The sequence below is a fragment of the Dysidea avara genome, chromosome 4 (assembly GCF_963678975.1).
Source record: "Dysidea avara chromosome 4, odDysAvar1.4, whole genome shotgun sequence".
In the NCBI taxonomy this organism is placed as follows: domain Eukaryota; kingdom Metazoa; phylum Porifera; class Demospongiae; order Dictyoceratida; family Dysideidae; genus Dysidea; species Dysidea avara.
The window spans coordinates 25,716,679-25,737,408 of record NC_089275.1 but is presented as its reverse complement, the minus strand read 5'-3'; the positions used below and the strand labels follow the sequence as shown (position 1 = coordinate 25,737,408).

Here is a 20,730-nt window from a genome sequence, read left to right as displayed (position 1 = left end):
TTTTAGATCAATAAGTAGTGATTGGCATGCAGATATTGACAACCTGGAGGTAAAGCAAGTAAGTTCACCCATGAAAAAAAACAATGTTTCATGCTTAGCTTAGTTAATAGCTAGTATTTGTGTGTCTGTGTGTGTCTGTAAGTGTGCATGTGTGCATGCAATAGTACATTATACTTGTCCTATTGGACGGCCAGATGTATATAAATTATATTGTATTTCTATCCTATTGACAATATCAATTATGTCACTCTAGTTGGGTAGCAAACAGCAGATTGTAAAACCCTATATTATTGTACAAGGGGGTTTCCTCGAGTTCCAGTAATTTACCCCTTTGAAATCTGAATTTGTAGGCTTGCAGCAGGAACACCAAACCATCATAATATGGCAGCACAAATAACAGAAAAATAGGAATAGAGCAGAATGATATAGCTACAGCAGGAAGCATACTGAAAAGGGGATTAAGTGAGAATAAGGCTATGAATTTAGCTACAAGGATGAAGATTGAGCTGCTCTAATAGAGCACTCATATGAGCAATCAAAACTACTCTAATAGAACATTCATAGCGAATAAAATTATATTAAAGAATTATGTAAATGCAAGACTAGCTTGAAACATTATTTCAGTGCCTAAGTTTTAATTGGAGAATTTGTATTATAATTTTTTTTAAATTATTTTGATCGCTACAATCTACTCCTGGCCAGCCACAGCTAAAGCATAATTGATAACTAGGACTTAAAAGAAACTAAGTAAATAAGATTAAAATGGCATAATATTATAGTGTCCTAGTCTGGGAAAACCATCACTGTGTTTGGGAAAAGCAACCAGCAAAATAATTAAAAGCAGACCACTCAAGTCTAGCTAAGTTAGATTGTGAAATTTGACAGTTTTGTGTTTTTGGTGAAACATCAAATCTGCTCTCATGAACAATAAGTTAAGACCAGTTTTCCCAGACCCAGTCACACTTGTATTACAGTGGAACCTCTCTATTATGGCCACTTTTGCTGTAATATAGAGGTTTTCCTCTTTCAGAGGTGAAAAAAAATGTATTTACCAGACCCGTTCGGATCAAAATTTTTGTCCTATGGAGTTTTTTTTCTATTGCATCCTTAAGTTGTTAAGAGAGGTTCCACTGTATTCATAGTGCACAAAGTGATATAGTAAATTTTTAAGGATTTTAATGTTCAAAATCTGTTAGCAGATGGGGCTATGCCCCCAGCATCAATATAATGTACTACCAAATCTGGAAACCTAAATTTTCGGTCTCTAGGTCTGCAATGTATGCCAACTAGAATTATGCTTCATTATTCTATTCTGAATTCTTTCAAAATCTCTTCATTATGTTCTTTTATACTCATCCTATTATCATTATTCACTGTAGCTTGCATATCTAAATTACCAATCAACTACAAATTATGTTGTCCTGCACAAAAAAGCAGTAAGTGTGTACAGCAAAGCTTTATAACAAAGTGTACAATTATTGGGCTATGCTGCTATACTACATATTATGCTGATGACTGCAAATTCAATGGACGCCATTCCATATTCTAGTATTCCTGTATAATGGCTTGTGTGAATGTGTGTACACATGGTAGAAGTACCAGGGAAAGGCAACTATTGGAAAGACAAATAAAAGTGCCTTCACATAAACATCTGGCACACAAGCTTGGTAGTACTAGTATGGTACAGTATAGATATGTTGTTCTCGACCTGATCGTAAGTAATCACTCTAATAAATGTTGATTGCTGTGAACATGATGACAAAATTCTACATGATAAGGATTACAAATCGTATACAGGTACACATTAGAATAGCTAAATCATTGTATACATATTTCTATAGTAGCTGGTTGAAAGTTAGATACATATAAATAAATAAATAAACACATTTCAAGTAGCTATGTAGCTGCAATCTCTATGACTGAAACACGTTATTCACTTCACAATAGAAACCATTTTGAAGCATCAATTCTGAGTGAGTTCCACTCTCTATCACTCTTCCATTGGAAATTACAATTATCTTATCAGCATTGCAGACTGTTGACATTTGATGTGCTATTTTAATACAGGTACGACCCTTCTGTGCCTTCTCCATTGCTTCTTCTACCAGCTATGAACAATTAACATTAGTATATGAGGCTTACACTTGATATCTATACCTTTTCACTCTCAGTGTCCAGAGCAGAAGTGGCCTCATCCAAGATTAGTATCTTAGGATCCCTCACCAGAGCTCGTGCTATTGCAACACGTTGTTTCTGCCCTCCTGATAAATGACTGCCTTTGGGTCCAACTTTTGTATTATAACCCTGATGAAATAAAAGACAATTAGTTACAGTATATGCTAAATAAGTTATTAACCTGAGGTAAACTTGTTATAAAATCATGAACATTAGCACCCTTGGCAGCCATTTCTACTTCCTTATCAGTAACTTCTCTAAAGTTTGCTCCATAACGAATGTTATCAGCAATGGTGGCATCAAACAACGTTGCCTCTTGTGACACTAATCCTATCTGACTACGAAGCCACTGAATGTTTAACATTCTTGTATCAACACCATCCAGTCTCTGTCAAATAAAGTTGACTAGAAATGACTCAGTTATTAACACTCACCACTGCTCCACTTGATGGATCATAGAATCGTTCTAACAAGGCAGTGACAGTGCTCTTACCACATCCACTGGGACCTACAATAGCCAGTGTTTCTCCTGGAAAAACTGAAAAGGTGATGTTATTAAAGATCGGCACCTCTTCTCTGGTTGGATAGGAAAAGGCAACTTGATCGAAAGATATTGCACCATTTACATCATCCTAATAATTAAATTATCAGTTGATAGCTACTGTATGACAGGAAATTTTGATGATGAAAAAATTGACAAATTTGATGAATTTTTAAATTTGTCGAGTGCCTTATAAGTCAGTGTTCAAGTCTACGATTTCTTGCTTTTGTACAATTTTATTTCGTCAAAACTGATGAATGGTGAATTTGTCAAATTTTCCTTTTATCAATATTCCTGTTGTATTGTATGGTATCACATAGTTAAAGACAATTCTTACTGGAAAAATCCCCCTTGTTGAACTGGAGTCTATCATTGATTTTCGATAAAGTAAAGAAAATACAGACTTAATAGCAGTCTTCGCATTCAAGTATTTAGACATTGAGTCACCAGGTTGTTTAACAGCTGTAGTAGAATATAATGTAGTCAGTGTTGGCCTAAAATGCCAATGAAACAAGCAGAGATACAGCTTAGAAACTTACACTAAAACATTTATAAAAGTTGTGTACAAGTTGTGATCATCGGGGAGTGCAACCAGGAAGGCTCCAAATCGTATCATTATAGCAGATATGATGAACAGGGATACTTCAACTGTACCATAAAGTGCTCCAAACATAATGGCTGACCTTTTGATTCCACTGTGTAAGAAAATTAGCAACATTAATGCAAAATTGGATGACACGTGCCACATTTTTGCACAGTAGAAAATTGTGATGATGCATACCGTCCATATTAGCTAAAATTTTCAAAGGACAAATTTTTAGAAATCACTAGAAGTCACTAGAAGTCACTACATGCCGTCAAGTCTCACATGACGGCATGTATATTCATCCAATCCAAGCACAATGGGAGTAACACGTATGTATGATGACAAGTTGGTATGACTCCATTTGTAGAATCCAGATAAGTGGGTGTGGCTCCAGTATGTCTAAACAGTTAACAAACATTCCTGTTATAAATACGTGCTAGAGTTGCAATATAATAGCATAGTATTTAAATGCAATAATACATAGTCTCCATTGCATCACTATCAAACGACACTAAGTGGAGGATATTGTTGCATCTCTAGTATGTACACTCTATCAGTACAACCTGTCTAAATGGCCACCAGTATAGAAAGATAACCTCTCTTGAAAAGCCAATTCCAATTGAGAATTTATACACTGTTACCTGCTTATTGAGTGAAGGTGGCAATAAACAAGTTCCACCGTAATTTATACACGTGATCTGATCTGTATATTCTGTCAGTGGATGAGATCCACTTGGCCAGGACAAAATGTGACCCAAATGTCCTGGATGATCCATACTCAACCCACTTATGACCCAGTGGCACAATGGAACTGAGTATAGAGAATACATTTATATTTATTTCTAAGATGTGTGGATGTGTGGACACATTACAACACATTACATGTACATACAAGACATGCTACGTACTGTTTTAGCATTTCAAGTCACCACATTATGTACGGACCAGTCAACAATGCTTCATAGTTCCCATCAGTAAACCTGAAGAAAAGTTACAAAAAGTAAAAATTCACATAAGTACAATGAAACCTCATTAATATGGCCAGCTGTGGAACCAAAAATTTGGCCTGAATAACAAGGTGGCCTTATGAATGTGGAAGATTGCTCTCTACACAAAATGACACATTCAGAGATGGATGATACAGTAACACATTGTGACTTCAATACTTGTGATGTGTCACTGCTAGGCAGCAACCATATACACGGCACTGCCAATGCACAACATCGCACTTGCTTGTACACACAATTTTGCTCAAGATTTTACAAATTGATAATTAAGGGGTGTGCTCGCTCGAAAGACTTGTGTGGCAGCTGTTTCCCTTCTGTACAAGTGGCCACCAAGACAGGTCCACTGTGGATGAAAGCCAGGCATTAGATATTTGGCATTTCATGTGTTGAAGGCATTCCAGGGCTTCCGGTAGTCTCAAATCTCACCACAGTTTAACTCAGGCAGTGTTGTGGTCACCACTAAACCACTGGAATGCTGTGTTATGTGAAAAATATATCCTATGGATAATGACTTCATCACTTTCTTAATCAGGAGCTTATAAGGACCAATAGTGAAACTTTTTACACTTTGGACTGACAGCCAACTGCCTAAGTCTGAAGCAGTGCCTTTGGTGCTCTAACAGATTGGCTGCCCCCTTGCTGCCAGCACTCACTGTCTCATACATTGTCACACACTAAATCCATCTCTATAGCCAGTTAGAACAGTATGCTTCTTACCTTTTTTAAGGCGCAAAATGCAGCCACCTCTTTAAAAAGCTAGGTCAGAAAATTTTTGTCCCTACGGCCTGAATAATGACCCACTTTCACTGTACTATTTAGTAGTAATATAAATTTTAAAGGCGTTTATTTACAACAGGACATAATTACGCGCCCCTCTATTGTCTCTGTACATACTTGCCTTTTCTTTACTATTCTCATTTCATTTCACAAGATCTCTTGGCAGGGGCGTAACTTCTTCACTTGAATTAGTCAATGCTTGAAGTAGATCGAGATACTCTAATAGAACAGTCACATTTCTACAAGTGCCATATTTTTATATTGTAAAGTGTGTAAGTAGCTAGTAATTTAAACTATACAATCCAATGCTAAGCAGAAGTTGTAACTATGCTAAATATTGATTGCAGTGTTACAGCTATTTTGTGACTGCTCTAATAGAGTATTTTGATGGTTTTAATGCAGTACAAGATGAAAGGCAAAGTGTTATTAAGGGTTTACTAGTTAAAATGGGTGTTAGTTGACTGCAGTTGCATGCCACTAACAGGGCCGCCCAGAGAAATTAGGGGGCCCAGGGAAAAGAGTTAAAGAGGGGCCCAGGGGCAAGGAAGGGTCTACATCCTGACTGCTCTATTAAAGTATATTGATCTTTCTTTAAACAGGCAATCAAGGGGCCCCTTTTGGGCTGGGGCAGGGGGAAAATACCCCCCCCCCCCCCCCCCCCCCCATGTGGGCGGCTCTGGCCACTAAAATTACAGTTATATTTTAATATTCTGTCACTGTAATCTGGGGTTTCTGTCAAAACCATGGAAACTCACCTACTGTTATCAACAGTGTATGCTTATTCTAACAAAAAGTATTGAAATCCCATCCAATAACAGCTTATAGCTGTAAAAAAAGTGTGCGTCCAAGTAAAGCAGAGTTAACTGCGACAAAAAGTAATGATATCATAATGCGGCCATGTGCGAGGTGTGCAAGTTGTAAAATTAATATTAGCTAATCAGATAATACAATGTTATTGTTAAAGTGTTAATGAGAACTATATGATGCTGCTAGTTTTTAAGTGTGTGAGCATCTTCATAAATGCCACATAAATTTAATTCTCAATAAAGCAATGTGTATAGATTCTCTGATAGTAATAAATAGTTTGAGTTTGGCCACCTTTCCTTTGTTCGTAGCATTGCTGTATACAGGAAAGGCGGCCAAACTCAAACTATTTATTACTATCAGAGAATCTATACACATTGCTTTATTGAGAATTAAATTTATGTGGCATTTATGAAGATGCTCACACACTTAAAAACTAGCAGCATCACATAGTTCTCATTAACACTTTAACAATAACATTGTATTATCTGATTAGCTAATATTAATTTTACAACTTGCACACCTCGCACATGGCCGCATTATGATATCATTACTTTTTGTCGCAGTTAACTCTGCTTTACTTGGACGCGCACTTTTTTACAGCTATAAGCTGTTTTTGGATGAGATTGGATTTACTGTAAAAGCTGTTTTCAGCAGTTTAACACTGACCACTGCACACTTCAACCATGGCAATGGATATTATTTATAATGCGTGAGGAATAATTGTGGATCCTTTGGGGTCATGGAAACTAATTATTTGCAAGTGAATAAAATGACCAAAGATGTGATCTTTGTTATTGATTATTTATTTTTATACCAATTTATATAATATGTATTTTTCACAGTCCAATATTTTCCTGTCAGTTACTGTGTGTGCTATGAGCACATTATTATGTTCTACAAGGTGGATGACAGCACAGAGGATCTGCATCTATTATTGTGGCAAAATAGGTGCTCTAAAGCACTAAGCACAATGCTAGTGCCATACCGTAAATAGTATTACTGTTTCATACCACAAAAAAATGACACACCAGTATTCCAGCCATTCAATAGGCCTAGGTCTATCTGTAACAGCAAGTAAAGTATCTTAACATTAGAGCATAATTATTATACATTACTTTGCCAATTAATTTTATTTAAATCCACCTTTAAGAATGGTTTGTGGTTCATGCAACAAACTTTATTATGATGCATTTATATAATATAATATATATATATTGGAAACATGGTGGGCTGAGGGTACAAGCATCAGTGCAAGCATATAGTATGTTTAGCACATATTTTAAAAGGCATTACATAATTATTGTCAACTATAGGGTTGTAGTTTTCTTTCAATCGTTAAGCTTTTACAGCACAAGTGCTGAAAGTCTGCTGGTCCTACATCTTGTTTAAAGGTGTTAAGTACGTACCGGTAGATTGGATACTTATTAACACAATTAACATGTTGGTCACTCTTGCAGAAACTAAGTCAGAAGACCAATGGCAAAGTGAACTTACAAGAAGCAAATTTGCTTGAGAATGGGTGTTATCATTGTAATATGCATTTAAAAATAGGTCATGGACGTGAAGAAAGACATAGGAAGGAAAGTTATGTAGTTTTATCCCCACATTTTGCTCTAGCCCTGTGGAAAAAAATAATAAGAAGAAGAACAAGAAGAAGAACAAGAACAAGAACAAGAAGAAGTAGATAAAGATGAACAAAATGACACATTTCAGAAATATAAAAAAGTACTTTTATTCATTCTTTTTGACTTCATATTTTCCAGTGGGCCTAAATTTCTTCCAAATTAACTTCCAAAGCTTCTTTTGTGGTTGGGGGAGCTTCCTAAGGTGGTGTTTAGGTGTGTGTTCTATTAGGATTTTGGCCCAAAACATAGGTGATCTTTATTATGAACCACTACCGTGGTTCATGATTTGATTACTTTGTCCAGAGCAAGGGAGGACTACATAATATATTAACTAATGATTCTGTAGCCAGTTCAACTGTTGCATCTGTCTAGTTACTCAAGCTGAATCAAGAAGAACAGCACACAGAAAGTGTCTACTTAGTGTGACTGTCAGGGGCAGATCCAGGAGCTGGAAATTATGCAAGGGGAGGGGCACAAACAGACTAAGTTGTAGGTGGTTGGTGAGAGCCAGATTCCCTTGTTAGTTGCTGCATTTTTAAAGCAGCAAATAAATGAAATAATCACCTCTTTGTAGTGTCTCACTGTTGGCTTTTGGTCTCTGCAGATGGTTGTGAAGTCTTAATGCTGTTTAAAAGGCTCTGAATGTCTTAAACAACAGCAACACAATAATTATTTTAAATTGAAGGCGCTTAGTACGCATGAAGGTGCTGAGTGACTAGTTCACAGCCAGTTTGACTTTGGTTTCAGGCGAATTTGTAATAAATGCTAATAAATTGTACATATTTTCATGAGTTTTACAAACTTGAGCTGACAAAGTTTAATATTTTAATCAGAAGAATGGTTAAGGTGAAGTGGGGGATTTGCCCCAAATACCCCATCCTGGATCCACCATTGACTGTAGCACAAAAATTGAAGTGCTCTTGCTTTTAAGCCTATAATTACAATGTACCTATTATAACTAGTTAGCTTCTATTGTAACTTAGTTACTTATCTACAAAGCAAGTAACTAGTCATAGCTATTACTAGTTACTTTGTAAAGTAACTAGTTACATAACTTAGTTACAAAGTAACAGCTCTGCCTACCAGTCTTAAAGAATTTTCAGAAGTCTAGAATACTTGCTGTGTGGCCAACAGAAATTAAAACTGAGGTATATAACGTGGGTATCATGGGCATACATCAGTAAACATGGGTATTGCAGTAGTCAAAAAATTGCAAAAACAGATACTGTGATTTAACTAAAATATTGTCATATTGCTCAGCACTATAAATTGTGATAAAACTCCTCCATTCCAACATGGCACTTGACATCCTTAGTTCTAAGAGCAAGTTAGAGACTCCTGCATGAACATCAAAAGAATGAATACTGTATACACTGTACGTACATAATAGATGATGACTTGCTGCGTTTCATGACCACACATTTATTAACATTGAAAGACATTTGCTAGATATCAGCCCATCAAGAAAAACAGTTTAGATCTGATTGTAGTTGTTGTGCATCAGTTTTTGTGCGAATTACTCTGTATAGTAAACGTCGTCAGCAAAGAGGCATAATGGAGATGACACTTGTTCTGAAATTCGAAAGAAACATCAATGCTTCTAAAATAATTATTATTGTTCCTTGTGGAACACCCGACAAGACAGAAGCAGGTAGAGAACACTCACCAAATATTACTACTTATTGTGTTCTCTGAGTCAGCCATGTTTCTATTCATTGATACGTACAGTTATCAATTCCATAATTATGATGAAAGTTTTTCCATGAATCTTTTATGAGGCACTCTATCAAGTTCTGTCATGTTTCTAATATTCACACTTGGTAAAATATAGTCATATGATCAAACTTCTACAGTACATCATAATATAATATTAAAATATAATTTTCTGCTGTCATAAACACAAAATATCCCCTAGCAATATTGCTATGGTACCATAATAGTACTGCAGTGATATGGAAAGAATATTTTAATGGCCTTTAAACAATATAATAATTATTCCAGCCCTAATGGCACTCTAGTCCTCCCAACATTATGTCCCTGCTTCCAATTTACTTGTCTAGTCATGGTTGTATGTGCTGTACATTTTCATATAAATATACACTACCAACCACCCATAGATATGGGACATGTTCAAAGTTAATCATCTTGTGTCCACCAAATACATCACACACATATGCACATGCACACACACACACATGCACACACACAGAGTGACAGACACACACACACACACACACAGTTACACGCACACAGTGACACACATGTACGCATACACACAGTGACACACACAGAGTGATACACACACACGTGCACACAGTGACACACACACACACATGCACACTGTGACACACACACATACACACGCATGCATGCACACACACAGTGACACACACACACGCACGCATGCACACACACACACGCACGCACACACAAGCAGCCACGTAAAACATAATCAAATGTAATAATTTGTAGGAATCTCTTTGTAGACTACTTCACACTAATTAGCAGTGTTACTATGGTGTTAACACTTTGTAGTGGTACTAGTATGTACAATGCTGCCATAACAACAGAATTTAACAAGTGTCTGTGTGTGGGTGTGTAATATCCTAGTCCAATATTGCACCACTGATACATATTATATAGTAAAAGATAAAAGATGGGAAAATGTGACTATTTCATTCGGTTAAAAAGGATGGCATACCATGACCAGTGTTGGGAGTAACACATTACATAATAATATTACTTTTGTGGTAACGAAGTAATATAACGAAATATACTGTCAAAAACAGGTAATATAACTCAAGTTATTTACTTGCAAATGTAACGCATTACCTAAGTAATGAAGTAACTGTAACGAGTCTAATATTACGTAATATTATTTTAAGTAACAAAGTTACTAATCTCGTTAGCAATCCACTGAGTAACGCCTAGCCACAACGAAGTAATGAAGCCTACTGAATGAAGCTTATTCAACAACTTCTTGCTTATAACCAAAATTTGCACATTGTCCAACAACGTAATCATGTCACGTGATAAAGTGGTAGTTTCACACGTGACAGCTTCAAGCTATGGACACAAAGTAATATAATATGTAATATTATTACAGTTACTTTATTATATGGGTAATATGTAACCGTAACTAAATAATTCAGTTGTAAATAATATGTAACGAGTTACATATAAAAAGTAACTATCCCAACACTGACCATGACTGGATGCATAACACAATTCTCAGGAGCGTTTCCAACTACCAAAATTATCACTACTGCCAAATTGTGTACATACATTTAACATACTAGGTGGGAAGGTCACACTTGTCACAAAGACCAGTTTACATGTCCATTTCTATTTAATAACTACACCAAAGTATGTACCAAACTCTTGCTGTCACTCTGCAGAATTAGCAGAATTAGCATTCAAGAACTTACACACCTGGCTTCATGACAATACTTAGAGTACTACTATATAGATCATAATTTTCCACCTTTATGGTATGTCTGAGTGAATTTGTGTCCTCAAACACTATAAAAGTTTTGAGCTAAAAGACAAAAACACAGGAAGTTTAAGATTTCCGATAAGGCATTTTATTAAAACTTTACAGTGTTGCTGAAGCAGCACTGATGGTCCACCGGTATCCTGTACTAGTGGACAGTAGTTGTGGGTAATTTGTGCTTACAGCTAGTGTGTCTTGCTTGAGCTACTCACAACATCAACTTGCAGTAACTAAGACATGTACTGCTGTATTGCCACACTGTTATACAACCACGTACTGGACCCAGGGAAATCCCCTGATAACATGTTATGACTGGATGCTCAGGAATGTTTTCAATTATGCCATAGAAATAGAGAAAAAGATGTCAGAACCCTAGACAGTTGTCTGAACAGGTGTCTATATATAGAAGAAAAAAATTAGCACTTCATAACCACTTTAACCCAAACAAAACCACCTTGGACCACAATACCTTTGTTTCAACCAAATTAATGATAAATTTGCATTGAGATAATTTGAAAAAAAGGGAAATTTATGGTTAGCAATAGTTTTAGTGTAAACACTATGTATTATGCTACTAAACAGTGCATCTGGGACCAGATCCAAATTTTCTTTGAATTTCATATAATTATACTGTATGTTTATACAATTTACATCAGTGGAGACCTCACCAGTTGCTGGAGGTATGAAGAATGAGTGGTCTATAGTTAGCAGTCCAGACCTGTTTAGAGTAGACCCTTATAATTTCTAGGCATTGTGCAAGGAACCATGACAGAGACAGAGTGGTTTGGTTATGCAAGACTGTGACTGTGACTTCTACAAATTAAAACGATACAAATTAAGGTGTCTAGTACAAGTAGAGTTTAAAATAAAAAACTGATTGGCCATTTTTCAAATTGTCAAGTCCTTTACTAAACACCGTTATAGTAAATGTGGCCACTCAAAGTCAGTTTCACATGGCAGTTTGCCTAAATTGTACTGAAAATGACCAACAGTTATTTTGAACTCTGGAAATATAGAATGTTTAAACATTGAAAAAGGTTAGATCCCCAGTCCACATGTACCAACCTGTTAATATAGTAAATGAAACCGTAATATTAATAAGTCCCAACAGAAAAATAATGTATTAAGCTATTCTGTGTCAATACCTTGTTGCAGGGTAGTGGGTACCATAAACACACACTCACGTACTATACCTGAAACAATCAATAAATCAAAATAAAAGTTCACATTTAAATAGTTCACATAACTCACAATATAAACCTTTATAAAACATTCTAATATACATTTTCAAAATGAATATGTCATCTGTACTTAGCTGTTAATGGTAGCTTCATAGAGTGTTTTAAACCATTTCTGTAAATCTGCTCCAGTCAGTCCATAACAAAATCGTGCTATAACTCTGCTCTCACACTTTCCTTCAAGTGTCTTGCTCCTACCAAATGGAGTAACACACATTAATTTATCATTTCTCCTTTCATAACGATAAGCAGCAATCCATGATGCTACAGCTGTATCTTCGTTAGGATGGTACGCCAAGTATTGTCTTCTATGTACCAGTAATGTTATAAGATCTGTCGATAATATATACCCTCCACCAAGTGCAAACGGTAAGTAATATTTTGCAAGGTCCCAGTCTGGGTCAGCCCATGGAGACCCTTTACGGATGGGTCGTCTTTTGAATTGTATTTTACCATAGTACAGCCCAGTGTGTTTTGGCCGCTTTCTTAATTCATCAATCATATTCTTCACATATATAAATGTACTCTCTTCAGTTTTCATCATGTACGTGAAGTTGACATTGTCATGTGCCCAAATAAAGATAGAAAGTGTCTTGTTTGTTGAGGTCACTGAACTGTCCTCGGTGTGTTCCAACAAAGCTATATCCCCATAGGTGTCAAATTCATTCTGTAGACGTAGTGTTACAGGGTTTGTTAACCCTTTGGTTCCAATTACAAATCTCATCATCACATCTTCGCTGTCACTAAATCCACGATACCAAGTGTTTCGTATACACTGACGAGCACTGAACCGTTCTGGCTGCATACTTACCATTATAAGCAAGAAGGTCGTAGGTTTATCACTTGAGTCACTGGAGAGCGAGACAGATTCATCTTCATAAGCTTCTACAACTGTATCGTTGCTTGTTTCTGTATCACTTCGAACTACAGTCGGGACCACAGTCGTATTTAAAGTCACCAGACTGGGAAGAAATGAATTGTTAACCTCGAAGAACTCATCCCGCCCCAATGAAGTTTTCGTAGGTTGCGAGTTCAACATAACGTAGATTAATCCGATAAACAATATCTGAACGATAAAAACTAATCCAGTCAATCTATTAATCATCCTCAATAATACAGGTTGACATAGCCCTCACTTCTCTCCGACCCGCTTCTCCTGCGATTTGTATCCGTTGTTGACATCTGTCATATTTTTGTTGATCACGTGAGTTTGACCACGTATGCCCCTCATTTTATATGGCACCGTAAACAATGGGCGTGCATTGTAGGGGCAAGACTTGCTCATATAGCTATTATTGATTGACCAGTAATTACTAATCATGCCACAACTTGACTCAGTATTTTTTTTCAGACCGAATACAAGACCTGGGTACACAGAAGTGCCTGCAAGTGTGTTCCCCACACATAAATTAAATACTGACACATAAAATGTACATAAAAAGCACAAGAAACTACACAGTTGCAAAATAGCTATAGATTTATATACAGAACAAAACACAAAGTACAATGGATATAAGAGGAATCCGGTGGCGACCCAGTAAATACTTATGAAGAACACTTGAATAAAATTCATGGATTTAATTGCCAAAGTTGACACCATTCATAATATCTTGGTTAGATATCAATCTCCTTGGAGGAGAACCACACGATCATCAGGAGACACCGTAAAAACCGGAGTGTGTCACCAAAATTGGTCCAATACAGACTCCAATCCATTGTTACCATTGGTGTCTGTATTGGGACATTTTGGTGTCCTGTGGACACTTTACAGTGTAAATTTCTTTGTAGAGTACTATGCATATCCATAGTTGGTGTGTTGACTTAACATGTGACATTCAAATGGGAGAGCCTTATTATGCATACCATATATGCCATGTAGTTTTGTACCTTAATTTGTACACTTTAAATGGTAACAAATTCTAGCACCATTTTGCAGTGTATCTATATCTTTGAAGAAGTCCATGAATTAGCAGCTTGTGGTCTCAGGCTTACAGTCATGTAGAACTTACTGAGGTGTACATGTACATATCATGCAGGTAAATTCATTGGACCCACGATATATACTATTACACACACACACACACACACACACACACACACACACACACACACACACACACACACACACACACACACACACACACACACACACACACACACACACACACACACACACACACACACACACACACACACACACACACACACACACACACACACACACGCACGCACGCACGCACACACACACACACACACACACCCACACACACACACACGCACGCACACACCCACACACACACACACACACGCACGCACACACCCACCCACGCATGCACGCACGCACACTCACACACACTCTAGCTCTATATAGCTATTTAATATGAAGTGGTCAATTCATATAAAATATTAGCTACACACACACGCACGCACGTATGCACACATATATATCCACCATAACAAAATAGTTACATGATCGAATGTACACCATGCATGTACGTATAGGACGCCATTTGCAAGAACACAAATAGCTATATCATATCATCATGATATTTAATCATATGGTGCATGATGGTGATTAATTACTATCCTTATAATGCAAAGTCATACTATAATGTTGGTCAAGTAGCAGTGTAAATTAAACACAGTGCTTTTACTGACAAAATGACTATAGATCTATTTATATATTGACTGCTGTGCATTTCATACAGTGCATGCTATACAGACAGTTTTTAATTTGCATGGTTTTTACTGTTTGTGGCAAGGAATACAACCACTGTCATATCAGTAACTGTTATTCATTTGATTGGAATGTGTTGTCTACTGACTCTACACTGCATGCATGTCACATGGAGCTCGTCGAGATGGCATGCATATTATAGACTTTATAGGAATTACGATTACACACAAGTTCATCCAATGGAGATAACCATATGACTATAGGCTGTATTTATATATGCAGTGATTCTATATTTGGCCACAAACTATGCACTTATACCTGCTTAATGAAACAGAATCATTGCATAGATAAATACCTAGCCATATAGTTGTCTTACCTTTTTTACCATTACCTGCATACATCCACAATTAAGGATATTTCACATAATTGCACCAGGGAAAAAGGCCTCTGACTCCATGCATTATTACCTCAAAACCTCTATACAGCATATAATTATATTATATAGGTTTAAAATTCTGGTGTCCATTGTAGAAAGGTTCCTCCATACACTGTGAGTATACATACCACACATGATATAGTCTACATACAGCAAAGGCACAAATGTATAATATGTGCATGACAACCACCCAGGATGTGTATACTCAACTAGAGCTAGCTGCATGTGCACCACTCTGGCTCTATAGTTTAAAGCAGACAGGGGGATGTACCACATAATATTATGATGTCTTACAGATAATTAAGGCCCTCAAAGTCTCACTATATATCTTGCTTGAGGAAACAACGGCAACTTAGCCATCAAAATTAGCACATAACTTGTAATTACCAGGCCAATGGTCAAATACTCACTCACACATATAGAGTGTCAAAAACAAACTATAATTAATATGTGTCGGTGTTAACACTTTGTAGTGGTAAACACTTTGTAGTGGTAATAGTGCTACACACAATAACAACATCAGCTACATAGTTAAATACATAAGTAACAAGACTAAAACTACGCTGAAATAGCTACTATTCTATTTTGGTAAATGATAGTGGTTACTGGTGAATGGAAGACCATAAAAGTTATGCCAATATTTATATATACACACCTACTTCATTAATGACTTTTTGTAACCCTATATATAGCCTGTTGGGCATATAGCAGCCATGTGCATGTTCACAGCTGGCCATATATACTATCTAGATTTTTTTTGAAAAAAAATGCCAGCAGTCTGTGCACACCATGCATATAAATTAATATATGGTATTAATACCTGAATGTTGTGTCAGCCAATGTTTTGCATACATTGAAGGGGATGTCATTTTTCTTACAATATGTTGTGCAGAGCTTTTCTTTATGGTGCACTGTACAAAAGTTTCGTGAGCTAACATTGTACATTCCTTAGCAAGAACAGTGAAGTGAGTTGGGTAAACATGAATGTTACAAACTAAATAATAATACCTAGTTCTGGCTAAAGAAAGTATAAAACAGTGAATGGGTCATTTAAATACCATATACGTACAAATTTTCGAGGTACATAATTTTCACAGATTTCACATTTGCTTGGCTGTCCATGAAATTTTCATCCTCGAAAATTAACAATTGTCAGGGTTAGCTCTATGCTTTCTAATAGGTAACCTCAGTGAATGACAACTGATCCTCAAATATAAACCGCAAAAATCCTGAAATTCATTGCTACGTACCTCAAAAATTAGTATGTACACAGTTCTTTGTTGTACACTCTACAAAAACTAATCTAAAAGCATGCAGTACACAAATGCCTTGGCTTTTAATGGAATAAAACCATCTTATGAAATAATTAGACGACATGTATAAGCTGGTACCTACAGTACTGTGCTACCATAAATATCTTTCATCTTACAAATTCCAAAAATTATAACACTAAATGCAGGTTGATGAGAAAAGTAATGCCTGGATAGATGACTGGAGTAATAGCTACAAAGTAGCTATTAATCAGATGTACCTGCATGTGTATAATTCCAATTAAGTTGTTGCAAAGAGTTCAAGTCCTGTCTACAGTGAATCATAACCAACCACAAATCAAATAAACCATACTCTGCTAAATAGACAATTATCTTGTCAATTATGAATAATTATAAGCACATGTTAAACAGGGAAACACTGGACTGGAGTCTGAACTGAAGTCTATTTCAACATAATGCTTTCCCACATCACTAAACATTCTAGCCAGTTTTCTTGAAACACTCTAATTGAACATTCAGAATATCTACTAGTGCTTTTATACTACATGTTTACATCTATAATTTCTTGAGTTTCGTCAACATTTAATTCGTCAAATTTAAGCTAGTGAAGTGCATGTAGATTCATCATCTTTTCCTTTCATCAGAATTTTCGGTCATGTGATATAATGGATTTTAGTTTTGCTTTAATGATTAATTCAACAAGTAATTATAAAGTATCATAAGTTTTTGCATGCAAGTATGTATGTGCATGTGCATATGTCTGCATTTATGATAGTTTAAAGTAGCAGCCTTTACAGAAATGTGTATAGCTAATAAGGGAGATTATCCACAGTGGACATGTACACTGCAAGCATGCATATACAGTATAACACCTCTCACTGATCCGATATCATACAGTACAGTAGTACTGTGTATTAGGGATCATGAAGGTTTAGACTTTTCTGGCAAAAAAAAATATCACCCTAAAACCAACCTCACAATACCTTCATGGCACCTTGGCAGCATTGGTTAGGTATAATCAAGCCCAATAGTGCCTTCAGTATGACCTGAAATCCTTCCAAGAAGTTGCTACGAAATTTAAAAAAAAAATAGTTAGCAGAATTTTCTACTGCTTGACTGCCTGACTGACTAATGGCTTCAGACAAACATAACTCGACAACGGCTAAGGATGATATGGGCTTGATTTTTCACTGTTCAATGTCGCTTCAGCCCAACAGGTGCCTTTTGACATACCACAGTATGTACAATGCATGCTTTGTGGACTTACCGATACCTGTGCCCTCCTTTGTGTCCCATTTATCTTTGCTGACAGCGTGAGGTGTTGATTCGCAGTAGCGCCACGTGATGGCTTTCCAATGCTTTATCCAAGTTTTCATGACTGCATAAATTGATTGCAGAGGTCCTTCTCCTCTTTGATTGTAACATAGATGAAACAAATATATAATGGCCACTTCGCTAATTCAGTAATTGATAGTTTGGACACGTGTTCAGATGAAAGAAATGAGCCTAGCGCCATTCCTTCCTCTAATGTGGGTTCACCAGTCATAATAATGTTATGAAAAAGTAAACAAATAAGTATAAAGAAAAATAAAGAATTTAAATTCGATTAGGTCCGAATCATAGAAAAAAGTAGTGATCAAGGAAGTATTCCTACACCTGAAGGTATACTAATGGACACTCAATCCCTAATTATTAAATGAAGCAGGGATTTAATGTCCACTAGTATACCTTCAGGTGTAGGCAACCACCGCCCTTGTTTCACAATTTTTTTTCTATGATTCCTAATTGAACATAAAACTCCTCATACCGGTGTAAAGACTACATGATAAAAGATCAGTTACTCTCGCTGTGTATGTGATATATAATATTCAATGTACCACTCATGATTTCGGATATGGACGTTTGACAAATTAAGAGTTGAGTCAGTTGACAAATTTAACTAATTCGTCAGATAGTGGCTTCGTAGAGTGTTTTAAGCCATTTCTGTAAATCTGCTCCAGTCAGTCCGTAACAAAATCGTGTTATAACACTGCTCTCACATTTTCCTTCAAGTGTCTTGCTTTTACCAAATGGAGTAACACACATTAATTTATCATTTCTCCTTTCATAACTATAAGCAGCGATCCATGATGCTACAGCTGTATCTTCGTTAGGATGATATGCCAAGTATTGTCTTCTATGTACCAGTAATGTTATAAGATCTGCCGATAATATATATCCTCCACCAAGTGCAAACGGTACGTAGGTCCCAGTCTGGGTCAGCCCATGGAGACCCTTTACGGATGGGTCATCTTTTGAATTGTATTTCACCATAGTACAGCCCGGTGTGTTTTGGTCGCTTTCTTAATTCATCAAATCATATTCTTCATATATATAAATCAGTTTTCATCATTCATGTGACGTTGACATTGTCATGTGCCCAAATAAACATGGAAAGAGTTTTGTTTGTTGAGGTAATCCTTGATGTTTTCTAGAGGGGCTATATTCCCATAACTTTCTTTAGGTGTAGTGATACACTATAGTTTGTCATCCCATTACAAATTTCATCATTACATCTTTACTGTCACAAAATCTACAATACCAAGTGCTTTGTATGCACTCACAAGCACTGAACCCTTCTGGCTGTATGCTTACCATTATAAGTAAGAATTGGTTTGTCACTCGAGTGAGGCAGATTCTACTTCATGAGTCTCTACAACTGTATCATTGTAGTTTTCACTTCAAACTACAGCTGTATTAGTCACCATACTCAGAAGAAATGAATTGTTCATTAGGCCACTTATAGTTAATTTTATGTTTTACAAACCCCACCTTCATTGCTCACCACCTAAATTTGGTCATTATTATAAGTTTTCACCATTATTTCATCATCTCAATCAATGTTTAATGATTTTATAGAATGAATGAACTTGCTTTACATAGTAGTCATTACCATAAAAATAATTATAAGAGTATCCAATTCAGGAGCATATTTAACAAAGAAATATAATGCTCTCAGATTCAATCTCAAAGCATTCAAGGTTCAAAATTTTCTTGTGTAGGAATGCATAGCATTCTTTGAATACTAGTGCAATTCACACACTAAGGTACAGTTTATAGTTTTAGTATTGCAGCCTATTGCTGACAATACGCACCTAGCAGAACCAATTGCAACTTATGTTTTTGCTGGATGTTCTATTAGAGTAGTTAGGTGACTGCTCTATTAGAGTATCTTGATCTCGTGCACTCCCAGCGCTGATTCATGTAGTGTTCCATTCTTGCATAACCTTTAGCATTAATCCTACTGAATCAAGTTAACTAATTACTAAAAAGAGCAACAATAGTTGCTTGGCTGTACATGTACTTTAGCAACTGGGCATTGAAAAAGTGCATTTTTCATTTCTGATGTCATCAAGAGTGCTCTAACAATCAAGCTTTTGTACCATTTTTACCAACTCGAAACACTTCTTAATAGACACCAAAACATTTTACACACTAATTAATAGTGTTACCAAGATGTCAACACTTTGTAGTGGTAATAGTGGTAACACAATAAGTTTCCATGCTAATATAAAAAGAAAATTGGCACTATTCCAATATGGTAAATGATAACAGTTGTTATGACTGAGCACTCTCAGGTGTGGTTCATTTTCTTAAACTTCACAAATTACAAAAATTGATTATTGGGTACATACATGACATAACATGGGTGCACTGATGGTTAATGGAAGACCATATACTTCTTACACCAATATTTATACACCTAATTCATTAATGACTTCTATTACCATCAAGAGGTAGTGTTTTGATGTGAGCAAATGTACTAAAAATCCACCACAAATCAAACACTTTCATATACTAGTAAACCACGAGTTTATATAAATATACCAATCTTTCATTTTGATCACAATTACCTATCTGAAGTGGTCATCAGGAGACCTTGTGAGCAAAAGCACAGTTTAGGTATAAACATCCTGTGTAAACTTTAAGTCCTTTTGTTATTAGGTCTATCACAATCAAGAGCACAGCAGTGAAAAGCACAGGAACCTTGTTTTTCATCTTGCAGCTCTTATATAGTTTAAATGTGACCCTTACCAGGAACACAGAAGTACCTAAAG

General features: G+C 36.2%; 2 protein-coding genes across 4 annotated transcripts; both read right to left on the bottom strand.

Annotated features, from left to right (window-relative positions):
- Window positions 1-1,731: 1,731 nt before the first annotated feature.
- On the bottom strand, window positions 1,732-5,158 carry LOC136254548 (ATP-dependent translocase ABCB1-like). 3 transcript variants are annotated; one of them, XM_066047285.1, is made up of 9 exons: window positions 5,027-5,158; window positions 4,211-4,282; window positions 3,585-3,701; window positions 3,256-3,411; window positions 3,054-3,210; window positions 2,610-2,807; window positions 2,357-2,563; window positions 2,158-2,304; window positions 1,732-2,108 (listed from the first exon to the last, which is right to left on the bottom strand). In XM_066047285.1, the coding sequence occupies exons 2-9, from the start codon at window positions 4,219-4,221 to the stop codon at window positions 1,914-1,916; spliced, it is 1,188 nt and encodes a 395-aa protein (XP_065903357.1). In that variant the 5' UTR covers window positions 4,222-4,282; window positions 5,027-5,158; the 3' UTR covers window positions 1,732-1,913. The 3 variants fall into 3 exon arrangements, with proteins under 3 accessions (XP_065903357.1, XP_065903359.1, XP_065903358.1); XM_066047287.1 differs by having other exon boundaries at window positions 3,498-4,282; XM_066047286.1 differs by having other exon boundaries at window positions 3,256-4,282.
- A 7,063-nt stretch (window positions 5,159-12,221) lies between these two features.
- Window positions 12,222-13,473, bottom strand: LOC136254547 (beta-1,3-galactosyltransferase sqv-2-like). Its single transcript, XM_066047284.1, has one exon. The coding sequence runs from the start codon at window positions 13,352-13,354 to the stop codon at window positions 12,323-12,325; it is 1,032 nt and encodes a 343-aa protein (XP_065903356.1). The 5' UTR covers window positions 13,355-13,473; the 3' UTR covers window positions 12,222-12,322.
- Between the last annotated feature and the right edge of the window lie 7,257 nt (window positions 13,474-20,730).